Source organism: Haliaeetus albicilla, chromosome 2 (assembly GCF_947461875.1).
Source record: "Haliaeetus albicilla chromosome 2, bHalAlb1.1, whole genome shotgun sequence".
Lineage (NCBI taxonomy): Eukaryota > Metazoa > Chordata > Aves > Accipitriformes > Accipitridae > Haliaeetus > Haliaeetus albicilla.
Window position 1 is genome coordinate 6,464,798 of NC_091484.1, and position 23,547 is coordinate 6,488,344.

The 23,547-nt window shown below is 37.7% G+C and overlaps 1 protein-coding gene across 1 annotated transcript; it reads right to left on the reverse strand.

Annotated features, from left to right (window-relative positions):
• Positions 1-2,609: 2,609 nt before the first annotated feature.
• On the reverse strand, positions 2,610-23,529 carry RAB22A (RAB22A, member RAS oncogene family). The gene is made up of 7 exons (XM_069804476.1): positions 23,264-23,529; positions 21,288-21,367; positions 16,379-16,460; positions 12,228-12,299; positions 11,997-12,103; positions 10,048-10,157; positions 2,610-8,684 (listed from the first exon to the last, which is right to left on the reverse strand). The coding sequence occupies exons 1-7, from the start codon at positions 23,297-23,299 to the stop codon at positions 8,587-8,589; spliced, it is 585 nt and encodes a 194-aa protein (XP_069660577.1). The 5' UTR covers positions 23,300-23,529; the 3' UTR covers positions 2,610-8,586.
• Between the last annotated feature and the right edge of the window lie 18 nt (positions 23,530-23,547).

Genomic DNA, 23,547 nt, shown 5'->3' on the forward strand with positions numbered 1-23,547 from the left:
AATGTAGGTTGAAAAGTTTTTGTTATATGTAAATAACATGTGTACATTTAATATTCTGCAGATCTGATTCATTGAAATGGGCGTGAAGGCCACCTGTAATACTACATCCTTATCAATTACACAAAACAACCCTCACTTTATTAACAATTCAGCCATGACAAGACTAGAAGGCAAGTTGTTGCCAAAGTGGGTTTCTGATTAACAGGAAAAAATAGGGATGAACACTACGGGGAAACGCTGAAGAGTGCCTAAAAGCTTTGTACTGGAACAATTTTAAAGAACAGTTTAATCTGTTGCAAAACCTTTACCTTAAAAGCTATGAAATATTCAATCCAAGTAAAACTTTCTCTCATTGTGTGTGTGCAAATTAGGCGGTTTGCATTTAGTTATCTAGATTCCCTATGCAAACACATGTAAGTGTGTTTTTCTCTCTATTCTAGCACATTCCTTGTATTTAGCCTTCTTATGCTCTCTCTGATGCACATTTATACCCCCTTATACAAACATATTTGACGCTCTTCAAAAGCAGTTTACACACATCTAAGAGGATAACTTAAGAATAGTAGGTATTGAACAATAAATTTAAGTTATTCCAGGTCTCTGTTAAAAAGATGACAGTGTGTGTTTCCTGCACATGAACTGCAGCCAGTTTTTTAGTAGAAACTTATATCCAATGTTTTCCGGTGAAATAGCAGTATCAGAAACAGGACTTTTTTTGGTTATTTATGCTTTTGAAGGGTGCTAACAACTGAACATGTTAGACTTGCATCACACGTTGAAACAAGAAAACTGCATCTTTTAAGCATCGCATAAGACAAGCGAGATAACTGCAGCCAACTCTGTATTTTTGTGCTCTACATAACCAGCAAAGCAGTGGTTTAAGAAAAGGAAGCTGCCAACCAGCTGGCTGTATTAACAAATAAGAAAGGATCCCTTCCCAGCATGACAGGCCCCCACAGCACTATGCAGATATTAAAAGCACTTACAGTTTTGATTGACAGAAACCTGGCCTAAGCAGTCAAGAATTTTACATTTCATGCAGCCTAAGCTAAAAGCAATGTATTAAATAACTTGACCCTGGTAGAATTGGTCAGGCCTTGCACTGGTTGACAAGACTGTGTGTGGCCTGCAGTTTCTCAGGCATCATGCTGCAAAGAAAGGAAGCATTACACAAAAGCTGCATTCTCTCTGCTGTTTTTCCCCATCCCTTCTTTGTAAAAGTTCATCTTCTGCCTTTGTCTATGTATACATAAACCATGGAAAAGCTTCAGTTTCTGAATGACCAGTAGTCAGTACATTTGGAAAACAGCTATTTGAATCATCGCTTGGATTCACTTCTGCCATGGTACTGCTTACATTCCCCTTCTATAAATCTATTGTTATAGAGACTATTTTTTAAGACATTGAGAATTTTCGAAGCATTTATAAACAAGGCCAGGACATTTATAAACAAAGCTTTTTTATTAATAAAATGTTTACACCTTTTTTTTTTTTTCCACAATACATCAGACCGGTAGTGATTTAGCATGTTATTACACTATAAAAGTTTATTATGAATGCTTAGGCTGAAAAGGCTGTTTACATTATGCCAAATCAACATTTCTTTATTTGCATTCTATGCACTATATGGAGGAGTAACAATTCAAACAAAACGGAGAGAACAAAAGCCTGGTTTTCCTCATTAGCATCTACAAACCAACAATACAGACAAACCTGTACACACTCTCAGGACCAGCCCAAGAGAAGACTAAAAAAAGTCTCAACACATTCATAAGCTTGGGAATTCATCACTACAATATTTCATCACTAGTAATCTGACTACATTTCATGCAGTGAAGCAATGGTTGTAAATTTGTGCAGTTTACAGTGCTGCAAATGCTCTGTAACTTTGAGCGGCTTAAGTTTGTTTTAATAAGAGATACTATAATAAGAAGGCACAGACCTTTCAACCTTTGTAACAGGTTAACCCAATCCTATAATGAAAAGGCAGAACGTTCTTAAGAGGGACAAGAATTGCTGATACAAAGGTTAACCTTCATGCTTAATTTTACAGGCAAACATTTATTACACTGCAAGAGCTATATGCATACCAGGTTTTGTGCCCTGAATACACAAATGCAAAATTTCTTGTTTAGAAGAAACCTTCTAAACGATTTCTTTTTTTCTTCATTGTACTGGGGGTGGGGGGTACAAAGGGGAAGATTGCCAGAAATTAAGTGTCTTACAGCTACAAAAATGCAATCCATTTCTGTGTCTTAAATCAATTCACTGTGTCACGATTTCGGTGTTGGATACACAGCACTCAGGAAGTACAAAAAAAGGAAGTTAAAACATAGAAGAGTTTGCGTCATGTTACTAGAGCCTTACAATAATTTGCTCCCCCAGGTGAATGTGCTTTCACAGCCTTCGTTATGTGGTATAATATAGTAGTGGTACATGTCTCAGCTGCTATGTTTTCATAACAGTTTCATAAGGCTGTCACTAATGAATTACCTTTTTGTTTAGAAATATTTGCTGCTGTGACAGATACTTCTAGAACATTTGGGGAGAAAAAACACACTCGCCACCTATCCTTGACTAGATCCCATAAGGAAACAAAGAACAAAGTGTCAAGAAAACATAATGGATTTAATAGGAAATACATACTGTAACATGAGTAAAAGTGAGGCAATATAGTAGCATCGAATCTATCTAGGTGTCAGAGTTACAGCATTTCGAAGTGCAGCAACTGGATGAAGTATCACACAAGCAGATGAAGGACATGACAGAAAGAGTGGTCCATATCCTTCAACAGTTGAAAAAGAAGTAGCAGTTGGTTTGCTCAATAATACATATGTGAAAACATTAACAGAAATGAAGCAAAGAAAAACCCAACCTTCTTAAAAGAAGAGTACCTTTACAAAGGTAATTAGCTCTTTGAAGAAAATTCATTGTTAGTGTTTAAGTAAAAATTTAAGAACCCCAACTTGCAGGATGATGTAATGGGAAAAGGAAAATTCTTTCTTCTTAGAAGTCTTTGTTCTAGAATGAGAGCAGTTTCAGCAAATGCTGTCCCAATTTTTAGGGGCACAAATCATCCTACTGCCTTAATTTTCCACATAAAATAGGAAGCACCAAATAACTCTAAGCCACTAGAACTTTTCTAAGTATTTCTAAATAGCTGTTTATAGCATGTACACTCTGACAACACTATGTTAAAAATTCAGGGTTGGGCGGGGCAGGGGGAAATGGGAGTGGGAAAGAGGAAAAAGCTGACACTAGGATCATTTTGACATGTCAGACTAAGCTCATCAGTACTCTTGGGTTTCAGGATAATCTTATATCCCTTGAAAGATTTGTTATCTGTGACACTTTATGCATGAAGTTCAGTAATACTTGTTTGATTTTTCCAAGTCATGCATTTTTTATTTGAGCTGACGAAGAAAGGGTTTGCATTCAAGCTTTTGAGACCTCCAAAATATCAGAAAGGATTTTTCAGAAACAAACATTGGTGTCAGAAGGCCTAATAATTTTAGGGAAGTATGTTTTGGCACCTGAATTCTTGTATGAGAAACAAAGATGTGGTTTCAAGCGTATTTCTTTTGACAAGCTGGAGCCATATGGCTCTGAAAAGGAAAGTTGACATGACTTTTTTTTATAGTAGAACCTGTATTCCTATCTTAGATTGGTAATTCACACTAACATCTTATTCTATAAATCTTTTGTCACCTACCATTACTAGGGCTGTGATCTATTATTAGGAATGTGATCTGAACATAAAATTTTAACAGTTTTTTTTAGAGAATTTCGTGCAGACTTTTTTAGAAGCTTAACTCCAAGCACGCAATTCTCCTGCTTCAAGTAACTGACTTGTGGCATACAGTCACAGGTTGCTGTAAAACAACTTCCTGCTAAAAAAAGTTAAGTTTGTCCTTCTGTCCCGTCCATGAACAGAAGAGCCTCTTTTTTTAGAGGTTTAAAGTGTTTAAGAGATACATGAAACTGTTTAGAAAATGAATAGGCAGTGTAGAAGTTCAAGTCAGTGAACTATTCAGGTTCTCATGTTTGAGATGATTTCTTCTACTTCTACGTAGCTGTTGCTGCAAGTGAGGTTTGCTACAAGACAACTAGCTACACAGTTCAGACAGCTTCTGTCCTGTAAACCATCAATTCCCAAGAAAATCTTTGCAGATTGCTGACATAGCACACCACAAATAGACTACACCATCCTTAATAAACACTAAAGACTGTTTCACAAGAAAGTCATTCAAACATCACTGCTAAAGCTTCCATTTCCAACTAATACCCAATATGTTATACTGGAAATTAACACTTATGTTAAGGAATAATTTAGGATTAACATTGTAACAAAAATCTTGTTGAGGCCAATTTTTAAACCATTCAAGACATTCAGCCTGAATTATTTTTTTATAATTAAAATTAAGCTTTAACCATGAATGTAGACAGCTCCCAATGAATCCTACATCTCTCAACCAGGTTAAAGGATTAGACTTCCCAATCAGCAAGTAGGCATTGTCTCCTCTCCTCTTACTCTCTTCCCAAGCATGTAAATAATCTTTCTTGAGCAGGCTGGTAGCATTAAATTGGTATTATGTACACCAACACATCAAAGACTCAAGTCTGCATAAAATGCCCCTCTAAACTATTAACTGTCTGATCCTGTAGCTCTTAAAGGAAGGGTCTCACTAATGTCAGTAGGGATTTGAAGTGCAATAATTTGTTTTGCTTCAACGTGGATCTAATAACATAAACAAAGTCTTTACCTTTTTGGCAACAGCAAATGTTGTTAGAATTGTCTTAGAACTTTTCAAAGCACCTGCAACAATTTTCAGTAGTTTGACCACTAGATGCTTCTGTCATTAAACATAAGCTTCCAGATTTCACCTACTTAGGCATTTAGTATGCCAGTTTTCAGCATGTATTTAAAATCCACTACACAACTACCTACAACACAGATCAAGAGCCTGGCAAGTCACCTGAGGCTGCTGTAATTTAGCGGGTCACACAAAGACACCCTCCAAAACTTGCAGAGCACATTTAAGTTGCTCCAAAGCTTAAGAACTAAACATTCATCAAATGATATTTTTGTACAAATCTTTAACTTTCATGAGGAAGAACTGGTGGTGTTTAGAAGTTGAAAGTGTCATATTTTGTCAGTTAAAAAATGCTCTGGATCAATGATATGACATGCACCTCATTACATTTTTACATACATGATACTTTACCCTTCCAAAATTATTTTGCAGCAATTAATTCCCTTTGAAAGTAGCTGAAAGTCTAGTCTCTATGATGAGCTCCATTCATTAGACAGGAAAGCATAGCAGAATAAAACTTCAGTCCTGAGCTTTTTCACAACTTCTTAACAGAAGAAAAAAGTTATTAAAAATTTAGCTGGAATGGTTGATAATCAGCACTCCAAAGTTAATGTTATCTCCAAATAGAGAAGCTATGTTAGGACAAATATAATCAATTTCAGCAAGCCTAGTGCAAGATGAAACCAGATGACCTAACAAATTATTAATACAGAAGAAACCATTTTTCTCCAACAAAAATGAAACAATGAACATGTGCATCTCATCCAGGGAAGACTGCATTCCAGCTTTCAGCTGATCAATAAACAGTTATCTTGGCTCAGGAGAACTTAAATCAACAGTCTGTCATTTTAAATAGGCATGTGTTAAAAAGCAGCCTCTCTTCTGTATTTGTAGTCTGAATAATCTGAAACACTGGCTCTTTCCATGTTTTCATTAACTGCAGTAATTCAAGATCAGAACTGCAAAAAGGGTATGAAGTATGCTGGCACTTCACACAGATCAGTAACAAAACAAAAGGAGTCTGAGGCATTAAGACTTCACTACATTTGAGAGGGGCCAGATCGTTGCTGCTTCTGCAGTGTTTTGGGGTGGGTGTTTTTTTTGTTTTTAAAGTCTAATTTTGGTGTATAGCAAATAAGTGAGGATCGATCAGAAAGCAGTTCATAAAGGTTTGCTAAGATATATGGCTCTCTCCCCTGACTGGAGAGAACTGCAATAATCTCAATACTAGCCTAGCTCTCAGTCCTGCCTAGAGTTCAGTATTTTCTTCTCAAGTCAATAAATCTTGCATAAATACTATTAAACCATTTTTGTTACCTCACTGAAAAACAGATTTAAACTCCATTTTTACCACATGCTAACAGGCAATAACAATAATTTAGAATGTTTGAAATTCCTTTTTCTACTAATCTACATGAAAGATATTCCCAACATCTGAGACTTTCCTTCTCCTACTATGAACTTTCCAAGTTCAAGAATTTCCAGATTTATTACTAACCAACTTTAATAAAAGCACTATTTTCTGTATCACAGTTAAGATACTAAAGCACCTGATATCTCGGTATAGAATAGACTTCTGAAGCACTGTGAACACAAGATGTTTTAAAAACCTAGTTGAATTAAATAACCACATGATTTATTTTCTTAAAAATTGGCCAGGAGTAAGAATTGAGATATTTCAAAGAAATTAGGGAGTTCAATGACTGCCACTGTGAAAGTTCTATATTTAATTGCTAACCTGCTTTTTTATAATTAAAAATGTGCCCAAGAGCAAGCTTACTCTGTTCTTTCTGTACTAATTATATTTCCATCAAGCATTTTGTAGGAGTACTAAAGTCTTCTGTTCATAATTTACTTGCTTTGAGTGACAGGGAAAGAAAAAAAAAATCATACACCAGGCTGAACACCAAACACAAATCTGTCTCTACTATGAGATGCTTTAAGGACCAACGTTTCAAAGGGGCTTCAAACAGCCTTCATTTGATGAAGATACAGTTCTTGGGCTCTCTATAAGCACGTAGCCTGCACAACTGTGGCAAAGAAGGCATAATTGACAATGCATGATAAGTAAAAGGCATGATAAAATGTAGTCACCAAATTTCATTAAAACATACTGACACATTCAAAATCTCACTGTAATAGTTCACCTGTTTTGCTCCAGAACAGCTCTACAAGAATTTTCGCTAATACAAACTAATCTGAAGTACAAGTCCTTTCGTGTCTTACAAACTTTTCTACATTTCCTTCAGAGAAAATACTTGAGATGATAGAAAACCAGATTACAAACAAAGAATAAGCATCATCAACATGACCTCATTTTGGCAGTAAAGCTAAACAGTGTGTTTTAGTATACACTCAAGTCTATTAAGCTCTTTTTCTTCAAAAGTATAAAGTTTCTCACTAGTGCTGGTAGGAAACAAAAAGTAAAAATAAATAAAATAGCACAAATGGGTATGGTCAACCTATAGTTTAATTGAAGGCATACTAAAGCCAATACAGAATAAGCTAAACACTGATTTACTAAAAACCATCACAGATGAAAAAGCCCAGGAACCAAGAGGTAACGATCTACGTTACCACATGTCTGAAGGTTATTTCCTATTTGTATTTTTGTGCCCAAAACAGGAAAGACTGGGTGCATCACAGATGAAACCTTGTTCAACAGACAGACCTCATGCTGCACCAACAGCATTTTCTATTGGCCCTTTCAAATGTGACTGAAAGAAAGAATTTCAGTCTGCCTCTGGATGAACTCACAGTGACAATACCTAAAATGCAGGAAAAAAACCAGATGGACATTCCCCAGGAGTTTATCCATAGGTATGGAATGGAAGGAGTGTATAAGATTGCATTATTTTTTCCTGTTTTTACATAATTTATAATACTTTAAACACTGGTCTCATAAATATAATATGAACACTTTACACATGCCAAGCAATTAAAAGCTTTCCCCAAAACTTTTAGGTCTTACCAGAACCACTGGCAGCATCTGTGTACAGCATCTGTTTTTAGTCAGTAACCACTTAATTTAGTCAGAACTACAACTAGGTTTTCTTCAACATCTTAATATTAAAAAACTTGCAGGAACAAAAAGATGCCTATAAGCATATCAGTTTGTCTTAAAGTGATTAAAGTCAGCATGAAAAAAAGATTGTCTGTGGTTTAAGATCTGTTGCTTGTGTCCCAACCCCGGGCGCATATCATCTTTAAATAAAAAGTGCAAATGGGATTTGGGGACTGGATGGACTGATTTGCCTATTATTTGTCTTCAGTTGCTTATTCTGTAGCCACCTCGCATCAACTGTCCCATCATACTTTGGATTAGCTACAAATAAATTTAAAATAAGGCTCACTGAAGAAAAAGAAGAAGTGACATCTAACTTCCAGACTCTTCCTGCCCCTAAGTCCCACAAAAGTGCTCATTTCCCTTTTTACAAAAAAAACCCTAAAATCCTGATTACAAAACTATTAAACATTTTAGTTCTACCATCCACATAGTCACCTTCCTTTCAAGCAAGGCCAAAAAAGTGATGATGGATTCCCTTTGAATGCAAGAGATACTACACTTCTTGTAAGTAAACAGGCTGACATTACGATTGCAGTCTTTTCTGCGAATGTACAGATGTCAGATGAACTGGTCCATTTTTGCAGGACCTCAGGTATATGAACACCAGCAGATAAAGATCTAAGACTGATAATATAAACCCAACATGAACTATTAACTTCCAAGACCACCTACTGTATAAACAAGTCTGATTTTCTAAGGGATCAGTCAACAGCAGCTGCGCTTTGTCACCGATGGCTGTCTTCTAAGTTTGAAGCCCTTACCACTAGACGGGGGGTTGGTGTCAGTTGATGGAATTCTGCGACCTACAAGGAGACAGAAAAAAATTTGTAGCAAACATTATACTTGAAACTAATTCTAAGCATTCAGTGTAGGTTTTGCATGCAGAAATGTGTCTTCAATTAGTCATACATCATTAGCGATGACACTCCTGCATACCAGAAGGATGGCAGTTAACAATCTATACCATGTCTGTAAGAGGTATGGTTCCACAAAAGAAGAGTAGAGACAGTTTTAAGCTAATTTTGCAGTGTTTACACTTCAAGCTAATCTAGACTTGGAGAGCTACGCTATAAAAGTGCCCAGAGAATACACTCTGCAGGATGCAATACCATCTGGAATACCCTCATTGAGAACTACCATCTTGACCTGTATTTCCACAGCAGATCACCTGCGTCGGGCTTAGCACAGTAAGTACTTGTAAAGATAGCTGCTTTAGTCATCTAGTCAGTCTTTAAAATTGACTATTCCTGGTTGAGTATTCTTTTCTGAGGAGGATTTATGACTTCTTCCATAGTTTATTCAAGATCAATTTTATAAAGCAGTAAATCAGGAAGCTAATCTACAGTACATACTTTTTACATCTGCTTCAATATATTCAACTGCTTATAAGGACCCTATTTTTTTTTTTAAATCTAATGTTTCTGTAGTTTTTCAAAGATAAACTGCAGTGCACATACTCACAAATGGATTGCTTTTAGTCCTCTTTTCACAAACAGGCTGACATACCTGCATATTGGTGCTGCTGCCTGAAACATATCCTGCAAATAATACTGCATGGAATTCATTTTGGAATGCTGTCTGCTTCCCATTCACACAAAAAAATTGTCATTGTTGTCCCCCACCATGAATGAAACAAAGATTTAATTAAAAAAAACCCAAGGTATCACAAAAAAACTTGTGGAAAATCCACACACAATAGTTGCTATTTCCCATGCGGTAATCTGGCATTTATGAATTCTTGTATTTTTGAAAATGCGCTGTTTTAGACTAAGTACAAACCGTAAGAGTGAGAACTTAATTCCGTTTCTCAGCTGTATAAAGTTTGGATCTTCCTCATGCCATTTCCTTTCCCTACCATAACCTTGGAAGTACTAATTGAAACATTCAATAACAGATATAGTAAGATGACACTGACTTCTGACATGAGTGCCCTGCTTGCTATTTATCCAGCAGCATCACAGTAGGCTTAAAATGTCTAGAAGGAATCTTTAGAGGTCATTAGATGACCAAAAATTTATACAGCTCATTTTGCAGTTTTTATTCATGTCTGATTGTAACAAATTTAAGTCATTGTACTCTTACCTAAATAGCATAAAAAGTAACACAGTAATCAGATTTCTACTCGAACTTTTCAGAAGAAAGCGCATTAACTGTTTAAATACTTACTAATTTCTATAAAGAGTTCATTAATGTTTATTGCATTTTTCGCACTTGTCTCTACAAATATTGCATGAATGGAATCTGCATAGTCTTTAGCATCTTTTTCCATGACTTCTCTGGAAAAACAAAGCAAAGAAAAAACTGTGAATGCAAAAACCCCCATTATTCAAAATCATAAGGGACAGATTAAACTTTTAAGTGTCTCATTAAATGAGTATTTTGTATTTTACTTTTTTGGCATCACAATGCTCCCTCATCCTGAAGTTGAGGCTCATTCTTTACTCTGCTGTCTCCCTGCCTTGAGGTATGGGCATCACTGAAGCACAATCATAAACTAAACAAGCCCTTAATCCATCTGACAACATTACACTGGAGTTTGTTTCTTGAGTGCTCCAAGTGTAGGTCTGCAATCAATCATTAGGGGGTGCTTTATTCTTCACACATACAACAGTTCTAGACATACTGAAAAGATCCTAAAGCATTAGTTCCACTAATCCAGTGGATCTCCTACAGCTGTTTACAAAACCAAGTAACTCACAATGCTGCACAGATCATTAACATAGCATTCACTTTGCATAAAGCATGAAGACGTAGCTATAAACAGGAACATATTTAGACTGCGCACACAACAGAGCCAAGAAGTGAAAAACTTATTCTGCACCCCTAAGTACGCAAACTGATAACGAAGTATGTCTCCTCACACAACATGGGAAAAAAAAAACCCCTAATAGGTAGAGAAAGGACTGGACTATACTTGTATCACTTTACATATACTTTTAAGAAAACATAGACTACTTTCAGTAACAAGGGACTTAAGATATCAAAAGCACAGACTTTGGATCAGCAACTCAAATATTGCCTCTGACTGAAGTACAATGACTCTTGCTCATTAGCTTGAATAGCAATGTTTACATAATTTATGATGCAACCTAAGCACCAAGAAATAAGTGTGTGAGACTTAATAGTGCATGCCTTATATCTGTCTTCTAAGTAATTTTATGCCACCTTTCCTTCAAGAGACATGCGACTTCTAACAAAAGTTATTAGAGCTCACTAGATAACTGCTATATATTAACAATTTGTAAAACTATACTTTACAGTGGTTCTTTAAACACATAACCATCTGTGTCCTTTGAGACACCAGCTATGGTACCTTTTCCAGTGAAATCTAAAACAAGAAGTTTGCACACACCTTCTTTCTGAATTTTGGCTTATTTAACCAGGACATCAATAAAAAAGGGCTTCTTTTGTTTTTAGTACACACCTTCTTGAAAGTTTGGCTGTTCATAAAGTTTCTCAAGAACTTTTCCCGCTCCCTGCAACTATTTCAGCCACAGCCAATTCCGCCCCAACATTTAAGCAGGGAAGGAAGGCACCTGAACAAGCAAGTCAGAAAAACCTACACAACGCTTTCCAACAGGCTTGATGTTTTTCCTAACAAAATGAGGTGCTACAGACTGACAGGGGTACTTCTTATAAAGTGAGGTAAACAGCTTGTATTACACTGTAGTTTCACAGGCAGTTTAGGCTTGTGTAACTTGGCACTGCCACCAGAAAAGGCAATCCTGTCTCCCTGTAAACTCCTCATTCCTAACCCTGCTATCCCACCTCTGTTATGCCAGCAAGTGTCCGTGGTGTGAGAAAGATAAATGCACTTGGATCAGTTTTCCTTTATCTTAAATGGTTAGTTTTAATCTGGATCTATTTTACAGTCTGATTTACTGCCCAATCACACACATAACTCACACCAACACAAGGGAGGAATTGGGCAAGACTGTCCAAGGGCAGACTAACCAAATCTTCTGACAGTAGAAACAGCTCAGACCCCTTTTGAAACTGCAGTGCTAGTGCGAAACAGCTTAAATTGCTTGATACCTTTCACCTGTTCCGAAATCTTAAGCTCATAGTGCTAAGTATTTTAAGTTAAAACCTCCAAACTGTCAACAGTTATTTACCTTACATCATTAAGATCACACTTATTTCCTGCAATAGCTACAACAATGTTTGGAGGTCCGTGCTGTCGAAGCTCTTTAACCCAGTTCTTTAATGTTGAGAAAGTTTCCTGATGTGGAAAAAAAAAGAAAAAAAAAAAACAAACAGAAGGAATTGAATTAAGAGTCAGAACTGGCCCATCACACAAAAAAACCCCAGAAACTGTAATGCTATGTCAAGATCAAATTTCTTACCTCTTTTGTGATGTCATACACTATAATGGCTGCTGCTGACCCTCTGTAATACATTGGGGCTAAAGCACGAAACTGAAAGAAAGACACCATACATTATGAATCTGATCTTCCACTGACCTCCATTATTTCATTATTATTATTACTATTGAAGAAAGTGAAAACTAGCTTTAAAGTTCACATTAGTGGAAAACTTTTCTTTACAATTACAGAGAGGCTGTGCAGCAGAGTACATAAACTTCCATGGAAGTATTATTTTACAAAGGCCAACTAATAAATAGTTTAGGGACCAGCAGCACACCTACTGCAAAAAGCAGGAAGCCAAACTTGACCTTATTTTGACTAGATTAGAATCTCTCATTTAAAAGACTGTAGATTATACACAGACACAAAACCACAGGATATATGCTCAACTTTAAACACTGAGCAAGGGGAAAATAGTCAAAATTGAACTAGCTTCTTCCTCTTTTAGACACTCATGCTTTTGGACAGAAAGTAATTGCAAGAAAACTAGCATATATTACTGCTCATCCAAAATGTTAAGAAGCTCAACCCCTAGCCCCATGGATCAGTCATGGCACTCTTAAATGCTAGAAATGTTGGTTTCTTCATACTCTAACTTACAGCTTTAGGGATTTCACTTAAGTTTTTCCTCAAAAGTTAGAAGCATGTTTAACACTAAACTGAAAAGCCCACAACTATGTGACCTGTTGAAAACAGACCTCTAAGGAACACGCTAGATAGTAAAAGCCTACAGTAATTTTACTGTAATTTTTAGAATGAATCTACAGCAGCTGTATTTGGTTGGTAGTGCATTTGCAGAGTATAAACCACACCTGTACCTTTGCATAGGCAGAGTGTTATGAATGCAGGACTGAAAAAAGTGATACAACACATAATTAAGTTGCATCAAAAATATCAGTCAAGCATTCTTAAAATGTGTGATATTCTGCCAATTTAAAAAGAACCAGGCAACTAATCTAGCAATCAAAACTCTCAGTCAAAGCACAGAGTAAACTGCACGTACTGCTTTGATGTAAGCATATGTGATTTAGAGCTTTTGTGCATCTTATTACTCAGGGTAAAAATCATGACTAGAATACAGTTTTTCATAAAGGCTTACTTGATTCTAATAAAATACCAATTTCCTTTTGCTTAGTACAGTTCAACTGAGAGCAATATTATAAATCATAAAAATCTTGCTATAAAGCAGAATTCCAGACCATTTAAATTTGGCTCTCAAATTCTGTTTTGAAAACAGGATTTTGAACACAAAGTTCAGAATATAAAAATATTTAATAGTGGGAAAGGGAAACATGGGCAGGCATTCAGTTCATGTTGGGACATAATCCCTCTCTTCCTCCTAAGTACTAAAATGTAAAGGGAAACATATTTGGTAAACCACCAGTTGGACTGGTTGCAACCTGGCTTTTTGATTATTTGACTATTTACATTGGGAATAAACCAACTTTTACTTGCTGATTTTGTATTACTCTCATTTCCTGCTTGCTAACACTTAGATACTTTTTTCCACCTAAGAGCAGTCGGCAGATAAAATACATTAACAAAACAGATGTTACCAGAAACACTGAATTTTCCTTTTGCTATTTTTCCAAAGACTTCAGCTTGCCCTCCAGCCTCGAATTTGTGTTCTGACAGAATTATTAAGACAACATAATGTAATTATCCATATAAACTGTCAAAATTGTTAGGTAAGAAGGCAAAAATCCTAATTGCTATAAGTATTCTCCTATCAACTTTACTCAGTGTAGAAGAAATAAAGCATGTGTGTGTAGGGAAATGAGCTGTGTGAAGTGAATTGGTGCACATCTTCACCTTTGGAGTGAAGCTAGCCAGCCACTCCCTGAAGCCATTTAGAACAAGGAGTTGCCCAGTGTAGTGTAGAACTAGTTGCTGCTGGGTTTTTGAAGTAGAAAATAGAAAATGTTCCTCAAGAAGCCAGGACTGCAAATTCTGTGCATTACGTATCATAGCTTAGCAGAGACATTTTAGTTCCAAGAATGCTGTGGACATTTTTGGTATTCCACATCACCATGAAGGGTATCCCTTCCATAATTGTCAGATGTGTTGCACAACCAGAAAACTGTGCTACAGATTTCAGGGCAAGGCAGGTATACAGACCACTTGTGACTAGCAGTAATAGTGCTCTTCCATTTTGGAGAAAGAAACATCTATAAAGATACTGGCATAATTTCAAAGTAAATATCCTCCCTCCCATTTCGCTGATTTCCCTGGATATATTGGGGCCTCACAGTGTCTTCTCTCAGGTGCGGAACATAAGTTTCACAGCTATCACAGCTTTTGAGTCAGAGCCCAGGTAAGACACCTTTCCCTTTTTGATTTCAATAAAGGTATCACGCAACTTGTATGGAAGAAAATTAGCGGTATCACTCAAAGTCTAAACACAGAAAGACAAGGAACATGCTAGTCATGTACAGAGATACTTCCTCAGATGGTGGTGTGCTGAATCCAAATTACAGCATTCTCCCATTGCTTGCAAACACAGTTAAAGTGAACAGGATGGAATGCTAATATGTAATGGATGTTTCCTGCCAAGTGGTGGCAGGCATGTTTACAAAGCTTTCCATTTAAAAGTACCAGCCTCTCAGAAGACTCACATTCCAGCATTAACATTTCAGAATGGGCTAGGATGTTCACTGAAGACAAACTATTTACAGCAAATGCTGACTGACTGCTAATAATTGAAGGATTCGGATATTTCTGATAACACGGATACTATTGGACATATCCCTGGGACACAACCCTGACAACGTAAGTTTGCTTTATATGCCGCTGCTGGAAGGAAATAAATTGTCATTCAAAATCTAGAACAGTGGAATGCAGCACAAATATACTTGAGTTACTTTCTAGCCATCAAGGCTGTTATCAAGCTAAAAAGCTAGCAAGTCAGTTCTACCAAGACTCCAAAAGGTCAAGTAACACTGAACAGGGATGACCGAGCCTTTACAAGGGTTTTTTTGTTTGTTTGTTTATTTGGGGTTTTGAGGGTTTGTTGGTTTGTTTGTTTGGGTTTTGGAGGTGGGGTTTTGTTTGGTTTTGTTGTTTTGGTTTTGGCTTTCTGTTTCTTGAGCCAATCCTGAAAAATAATACAGCTGCATTTGACAGTTATTATCCTAAAGTAATAGCCCAACCTGATCAAACTGACCCTTACTGGGGACAGTTCCAGCGTCTAGTTTCGTTACAGTTAGCTCACATCCTAAATAAATTCATCATGAGTAATTGACAGTTGCCAGTAGTTAACAGTCAAGAAACTGCAAGAATAAGCACTGTTAATACAGCTACTGTAATTTCTACCACTGTTACTAGTAATTCATAAACAAGCAAGTTAATTAGCAAAGTCTTCCTTTTAAATTCTAAGCAAAAATAATGAAATTTAATTAACTGTTATTTCATTTGACTAGTCATTTTCTTGAAAACTTTTGTTGCCTCCCCTCAGAACTATGCACACTGCAGATGAAAACCCCAAACTACCAAATTAAAATTTAAGTTTCAAAACAGATTTCTTGACATAGCTCCTAACACTATCAGATTTGAGAAGTAAAACTTTACAAAATAATAAAAGATCAGTTATCACCCATAACATTGCTTGAAATGCTGCTTTTGAAAGCCTAAGCCTACATCCTACTCACATTAATAACCCTAACACTGAAGCTAAGAGAACATGTTAGTAGTTGTGTATTTTTTCAGAATCAGGGCCTTACTTGTACTATGAAACATGATAATTCATTTCACTTTGATTCTCCTGTTGCCAGGTGCACTGACTGCAAATACTGCAGTTGAATGTTTAAAGCTCAACTAGAAATGGTACTAGAGACAGCTGCTGGCTTCCCCCCCTCCACCTTGTTTTCTTCTGAAATGGCACTCCCTTTCAGTGAATCTAAACTCAGTCTTTTGTTTTGTAAGCTCCTCTTCTTAGGTAATCATCCTTAACTTTTTACTTTTACCATGACAGCAATGAAAAATAAAAACATAGTTACAGCACCCATACCTTGATAAAAACCTGCATAGAAACAAACCTTCTAATACATGTTCGTAAAAACAGATCACATTGTGGCTTTCAGGGACAGGGTACTCTAGTCAGAACTATCACCACAGATACTGATTCTACTTACCCGCTCCTGTCCAGCTGTATCCCAAATTAGGAATTTATGCAGCTCATTTTGATACTGTACAGTCTTGGTCATAAATGAGGCTCTGGAAAAAAATTACAGCTTATGCTTTTCAGAATATAAATACATTTTTAGAACATTACTACCATGGACTTTCAAAAAGGTTTAAATTCCAATGAAAGTGCTTTACCCACACACACACACAAAACTGATGACAATTTTCACACATAAAGGCTGAAATTAATGAGGCAAAGGGCTTCAGAGGATGAAATTTCCTTTCAGATGGTGAAATTTGACTAACAAAACAGAAGGAACATGAATGCAAATTATAAGCTTTTATTGTTCATAAGCTTTTGATAAAAATAAAGGATGTATGACCAAAAAAATGAGAAAGGTCAGCCTTTTTAACAACATTCTTCCTAAATGGAGGAATCATCACAGCAAATCACTTAAGTGTACACTAGAAACTTCTGGAGGTAAAGAGATCAAATCCTTCCCCTTTGCATCAGTTTTTTCTCTCTCTGTGTAACAGTCAGATAAATGCTGTAAGTCCATACTTCGGACTAAAATATGGGAGATTTGTGTCACTATTGGTAGGTGTTAAGAGGACAGAGAAAACAATAATGAGTAGCTTGCTTGTTGTCTGCATTCTGTACAGCTCCCAAATCCTGTCTGTCATTATATACTTCAGTCTGCAGAGGCTCTTGCACTTGCAGAAGACAAACAAACAAAAAAATCTCTTCCAGCTCCAGCTGCCCCCCCCCCCCAACTTCTAGATGTTTTACAGTAAAATATTGCAAAATATTGTAAAGTACTTTTGTGCTTTACTTGAGCTGCTTTACATGAATCAGTGTGTTTCCCACAAGAACAGGAATTCAGAGACTTAATGTTTTACAAGAGGGAGTTCTTTGCTATATCTATTACCTGTAGGCATACTTTTTACTAGAAAAGCCACACACTGAATCCAAACCCTTATAGAATAGGAACTTTAGTCACCATAATTATTTTAAGCATATGAGATCCTACATTATGATCTTGAACAGCTTTTGTATGCTTAATTCCTGTCACTTGAAATACTGCAGACTTCCAAACTTGTTCTACTGTCAAGTTTTAGACAGGATGCAGGATAGGATCCTGGAGGTGGCCTGTACTGGAGCTTCTTAGAGTACACTAAGCTTCCGGTACCTTCAGAGACAAATAGCAAGAGTCTTTCAGCATGATCAACAACATTAAATACCTTAGCCCAAGACTCTGAACCTCGGTTTATCTTGGATCTTAAGTACCACCAGGGCATTGATTTGAATTATGTCTATGACACTTCTGTAGTTAATATAAGTGGAGTCTTTGGACATGTTTCAATGTTATAGGAGGACAAAACAGCTATCTACATTTAAAAAAAGGAAAGGGAGTAATTACACCATGCTTTTGACTGTTAAGAAGTAACCTTCTCCCCATTCCTTTAGCTCAGATGGTTTGCCAAATAGTACGTCATCTCCAAAGTTGATTACTCTTTTAAGAAGCCAAATATAAGGTTGCAGACTCTTTCTTTTTAGGGATGCTAACTGCAATGCATTTCAACAGTTAACTAAATGATGCATTTTAGCAATGAGTAATGGAAAATAAAGTGATAGGACTATCTGTTGTAAAGCACAGCAAAGACTTCTACTTCCTTAAGACTGTTGCAAATTAAGCATCAATGCTGAATTCTCTGGCCAATATGGAAACAATTTCCTAAACCATAGCTTCTCACTGAAAATTTATCTTACTTGGTTCTATAAACCAAAAAATTCCTGTACAGTCAATTTGAACTGAACAGCTGTGTTGCTCTAATTCACATCACAACTAAACATCCCAAAAGGTAGCTGATAACAGAGGTTAAACGTTTCTTGAAATTCTTTGACAAGTGGAAGATTTCATTGTGACAGACGTCAATTAAAAAAACAAACAAACAAACAGCTCAAAGACAAACCACTTTTGGGTCCACAAAAGCCTCCAAACTAGAGCTATCCTTGACAACTTCTAGTAAGGAAACAGGTATTATCCCTAATAAATTTCCTAGCTGTTTCTCCCAGCCAAGTAAGCACTATAACTACATGAACAAGATGCACCTGAAAGTAGTTTTGTACTCATTCATAATTCCTTTTTTATGCTATAATGATAAAGACTAGATATTCTGCAGTACCTAGAGATATATGCTGGTCAGGCAAAGCAGAGTGTGTCCTCAGCATCCTGAGAGGACAAAAGTTGCAGAATTCTGACAGGGTTTCTACAGGTGCCCATATTTGAACCTGAATGATGAACATTCATGACGACGAAGTATGGTTGCTTAGATAATTCTAAGAGGAATGGAAAGAGGACAGGAAACATAAGATTGTATCTCATGAACTCAAAAACCCAGGAGTAAATGTAGAAATGTTCTCAGCTTTAGTTTTCTAAGATGCTCGAAATTCCTCTGTAATCCTTACTTTGTTCTTTCCACCTCCTAGTCTCAGTTAGGAAACAAAAACAAGGTCTAGAAAAAGTTTCAAAATGAATTTGCTTAAAATTTTGGAACTGTATCTTATTGGGGCTTCACACAATCCCTGCATTTGGGCAAGTGCGCAAGTTTTGATTTATTTATACTACTATAGCAAACTACCAAAATATGAAGTCCTCAGACCAATGAATGATTTTAAGACTGCTAAAAGACACATTTTTTAGTCTGTTACTTCCAGAAAGTATACTAACCTCAGTACTGTCATTAAACCCATGAAGACAAATTCCGTTCTACACATTAGCCTCATTACCAGATGGCTAGCATCTTCTAACAGCACCTTAAGTTACTACATAGTATCTGTTACAGAGGTTCCCCTGGGTAAACATGTGCATGTGATCTCTTTGGGTTCCTGCCTTCAAATGGATAGGTGCTACACTGCAGGGAGAAGCAAGCAAGCAAGCAATCAACCCACAGGGCAAGAAAACTACCAGATTAAAAGAAACTGGCTTCGGAAGGAAGACAACAAGATTTGATGAAGTTCATTCTAGTCTCAGCCCTTCCCTGGGAGGAAAGAAAAAAAGAAAAAACACACACTACAAACCCCTCTCCTGAGTTTTCTCCAGATTACAGAAAATTCTACTTTGTCAGGCTAGAAGCATCACAGATCACAATCTTTGCTCTGCAACTTTAGACAGTCTTGCAGATGTGCAGGGCCCAAAGCCATCAAGCACGGTATTTTAGAATTTAGAATCTGAAAGCAGACTTGAGGAGGCTGCAGATCACATGTGATTGGAGACATAATGCAAATTCCATACTGGGTTACTCAAACGTTTAACCCATCTAGTCTAGATGTGTGGCGACATAAGTCTGACTACAGAACAGAGCATCCCAGCCAACAAAATAGGGACCTGTCATGTTGCAAAACCTAAGTCTGTGTTACCATACCTGGCCATCTACTAGGTAAGCACTTTAATACACCCCCCCCCCCCGCAAGGAACTGTATGCATGAACACAATGGCTAAATTTGGGCCACTGTAGATACCACCCATATTATCCAACTTTTCAACAGACTGGTTTTAGAAGTATTTGGATGACTTGGAATGAAGATGGATAACCAATTTCTCAAACACCTCAGGTAATAAGAAAAACAACTGGATCTTTCAATAGTGTCCACCTGAAGGAGTTTTGCTTGCAGTTGATATCACTATGGGCAGTAGGTCTGAACTTTCTATACAACCTGAACTTAAAATGTTTAACACAGCCTGCTCCCCTACTTAACCAAACAGCAATATGACTACTATCCACACATCAGTTTCACCGTCCTCCAAAAAAGAACCTCTACTGTAGCTAATTTGACAGTAACTACGAATGTTCAGGCCTTGAAGATCTAAGAAAACTACTTAGCAATCCATCTCAAAGGCTACCTTTGTTAATAGGGAAATTCAAACAAAAGCATACTTCCTACAGAATATCTTGCAATTCAATACCAGTATTTACACTCAAAAAAAGACATGGGGAGGAAACAGAGAGATATCATAGGAACCACATTTTTTTAGAAGGACAGGATGAGACACAGCTAATCTTTATCAGCAGGATCTTTTTTGGTCAAAGCTGTAGTACAGCTTGTGTGACACCTGAGACAGGAAGCTGCACTGACGCCCACCACCACTACTTCTCAGCATCAAGTGAAGTCATGTCCTCCTGTAAGTAAAGAATTGCTTCTGAGCAAAGTAGCCCATAAGACACTTGCAAAGCAAAAAAGACAACAAAACAAGTGAAAAGATCCAACCACTCCAAGAATTCCTGATGCTCACCCTTCCTTCTATCCATTTGAAGATTTGAGCTCAGTAACATCGCTACTTTGAGGCTCAACTTTCAAATATCCTTACCTGTGAGACCAATCGCATTAACAATTTCATCAGTTACTTATGTGTGTGTATTGCATACCGATGTATAACATTAGAACTAATTAATGAAAAGAACTACAAACTGACTTAGTATAACTACCTTCAGAAACCTAGGAGACTTGTTATTGTACTTGATTAAAAAAAAAAAACCTTAACCCCCCCCCATGTAGTTGCATAATAATTAGACTTTGAAATTTCATAGTAGAGCATGAGAAAAGCATGTCATTCCTTTAATAGAAGCAACTATAGCATAATTTATTCATAACCCAGGACTCGTAGCAGGATTTTGTTAACAGTACAAAATGGGTCCAGATCTTATGCATGAAAATGAAAGCTGCAGGAGTGCCGAATACACTCCTATGTTTCCTAAGGCAGCTCACGAGCTAATTAAGGCTGCAGTCATGTTTATTACCCCATTTAGCTGCCACACATGGAGAATCCTTAAGTGATCTATTCAGGAGGTACAAATATATATTCAAACAATTTGGTTTTATTCTTGGATAAGTCACATTTAACTTTATTTACTTACCCTATAGTTGGGTTGATGTTGGGATCAAAGCTATCTTCCACAAATCTCCACACGATACTTGATTTGCCCACGCCAGTGTCCTAAAAAAAACAAAACCAAAAACAAACATTTGAAAGAGACGTTAGTTACTCTGAACAGATGATTCCTTTTGTCCTCACATCTTGCAATACACTGTGCATGAATAACACGTTCCTGTAGAGAATGCCAGAGAAGTCAAGATTCTGAAATACTTCGGGTATTATCATTTGTTTAGTAAAGAAGTGAAAGGTCTCTGATAAGTTACAGTTTTCTAAACAAAATTGTTACGATGTTTTTATGAAGGACTACAAAAATCTACATTCATGCTCACTATCATACTCTTATTGAAACTTTTTTTTTCCCAAACCTATGCACAAATTGCATTGGAACAGGAATAGGGAAAGACCATCTACTACTTTTAGTCAAATACATAGCAACTGAGTATGGTATGCCATCTTTACAAGCCAATGGAGCACATTAAATTATACAAGCATGACACATGCATTTCAACCTCTGACTAATGCCATCCCACCCTGCTTAATGAAAGACTTGAAATTTCTTTTGTGACACACCTGACACATGTTTCTAATGCAACTCTACAGAGCTATAAATGGTAAAAGAGGAAATGTAACATGAAAATTCTGGGTCACATATGTATTTGCACCACTGACTCCATAGTTAAAAAAACAGAAGATATATAAAAGGCATATTTAGGAGTGAAATAACTCAAACTATTAGCAATAGTTTTCAACAGCAGCTGGACATTTTAAACGGTCATTTAATTAAGACTGGTGAAGGCAATCTTTTTGCTTTACATCTCCAGAGTTACTAAAATGTTAAAGGAAAAACCCCGAGGAACTGCTTCATTGGAAATGAAGTTTTACGCCATTCATGCATTTTCTTGAATCTCTGAATATTGTAGTAAATTTGGGTACTTCATGTAAGCTTGTGTTTATCTTTTCAAGCTGTTTTCCTCTCACAGAAAAGCATATTATCTCAGCTCTGTATTTTATGATGACTGCAGTCTCAATAAGCAGAACAAATCTTAAAAAGAGAAACACTGATGCAGTTCCTGGCTCCAGGAGTTCAAGGACCAGTTTTCCTGGGTGCTTATTCTCCTTTTCTTCTACAGTGAAAGGTTTTTCAGGTCGGGTGAATGCAAACAGTGGCTAGGAGTTACCCTGAATGCCTTCATAACACGAAGGGCACAGAAACACATGATTTTTCCTTCTGAAGGGCAATGTGGCCATTTAGAACCAGAAAACAATTCTGACAGTCATACTCTGTACACAACAAGATTGAGTTACAGGTGGAGACAACTCCACCTATCCAACGTGAGGTTCTCCAGTGAAGCCCTCAGACCAAACCAAGCCAACACACAGCTTTACACCCTCGATTTTTTTTTAAAACTTCTAGTCCTGTTTGCTTGATGTCTCATTCTTCCACCACCTGCAACACTTAGGGCACTTTCAAAACCTACATATGCTGTTAAAAAAAAGAAAGTTCAGGCCCCTCCCCCTCGAGTGTGCTTTCAGGTGCTTTTATTTATTTAGTGAACACCAAGCCCGAAACAACTTGTGAGCAAGAGGGAAGCACACAGTGAGTGTTTGTGCTTCTTCTCTTTTCTTTTTTTAAAGGAAAATACCGGGAAATAAAAAGGAGCCATACTTACCTCTGGATAACGCCTCCCCCCGTGGAGGGGAAGGCCCCTCCGGCCGCCGGGTCCCCTCAGGGGGACGGGGCCGGGCAGCCGGGGCGCGCCGGCAGCTCCGGCGGGGTGAGGCCCACCCTTCGCCCGGGGAGAGGGCCCCCACACTCGGAGCCTCTCCAGGGCTCAGGCGGAGGCTCTCCTCCCCCACCACAGAGAGCCTTTCGAGCCTCAGCAGACTCTCTCCCTCCCTCCCGCCGCCCCCGGCCCGCGCCAGGGCCCCGCGGAGAGCCGGCCGCACAGCACTTACCCCCAGAAGGCAAACTTTCAGCTCCCTCAGAGCCATGGCCAGGCAGGCTACGCCTTTAACGAGCGCCTGAGACGCAGCCCAGAACGATCATAGCCCTTCCCGAGGCACACGTACACCGGAGGCCTACGGGGGCAGCCCCCCGCTTCCCCCACGCCGTGGTTACCAGTAAACCTTCCTCCTCAGGCTCCGCGGACGCGACGCCATCTTGGGCGGCCCGCCGGCATCACCTGACTACACCCCCCCCACCGCCCGCCGCGGCTGTTCTTCCCTCTCAGGAGGCGGCA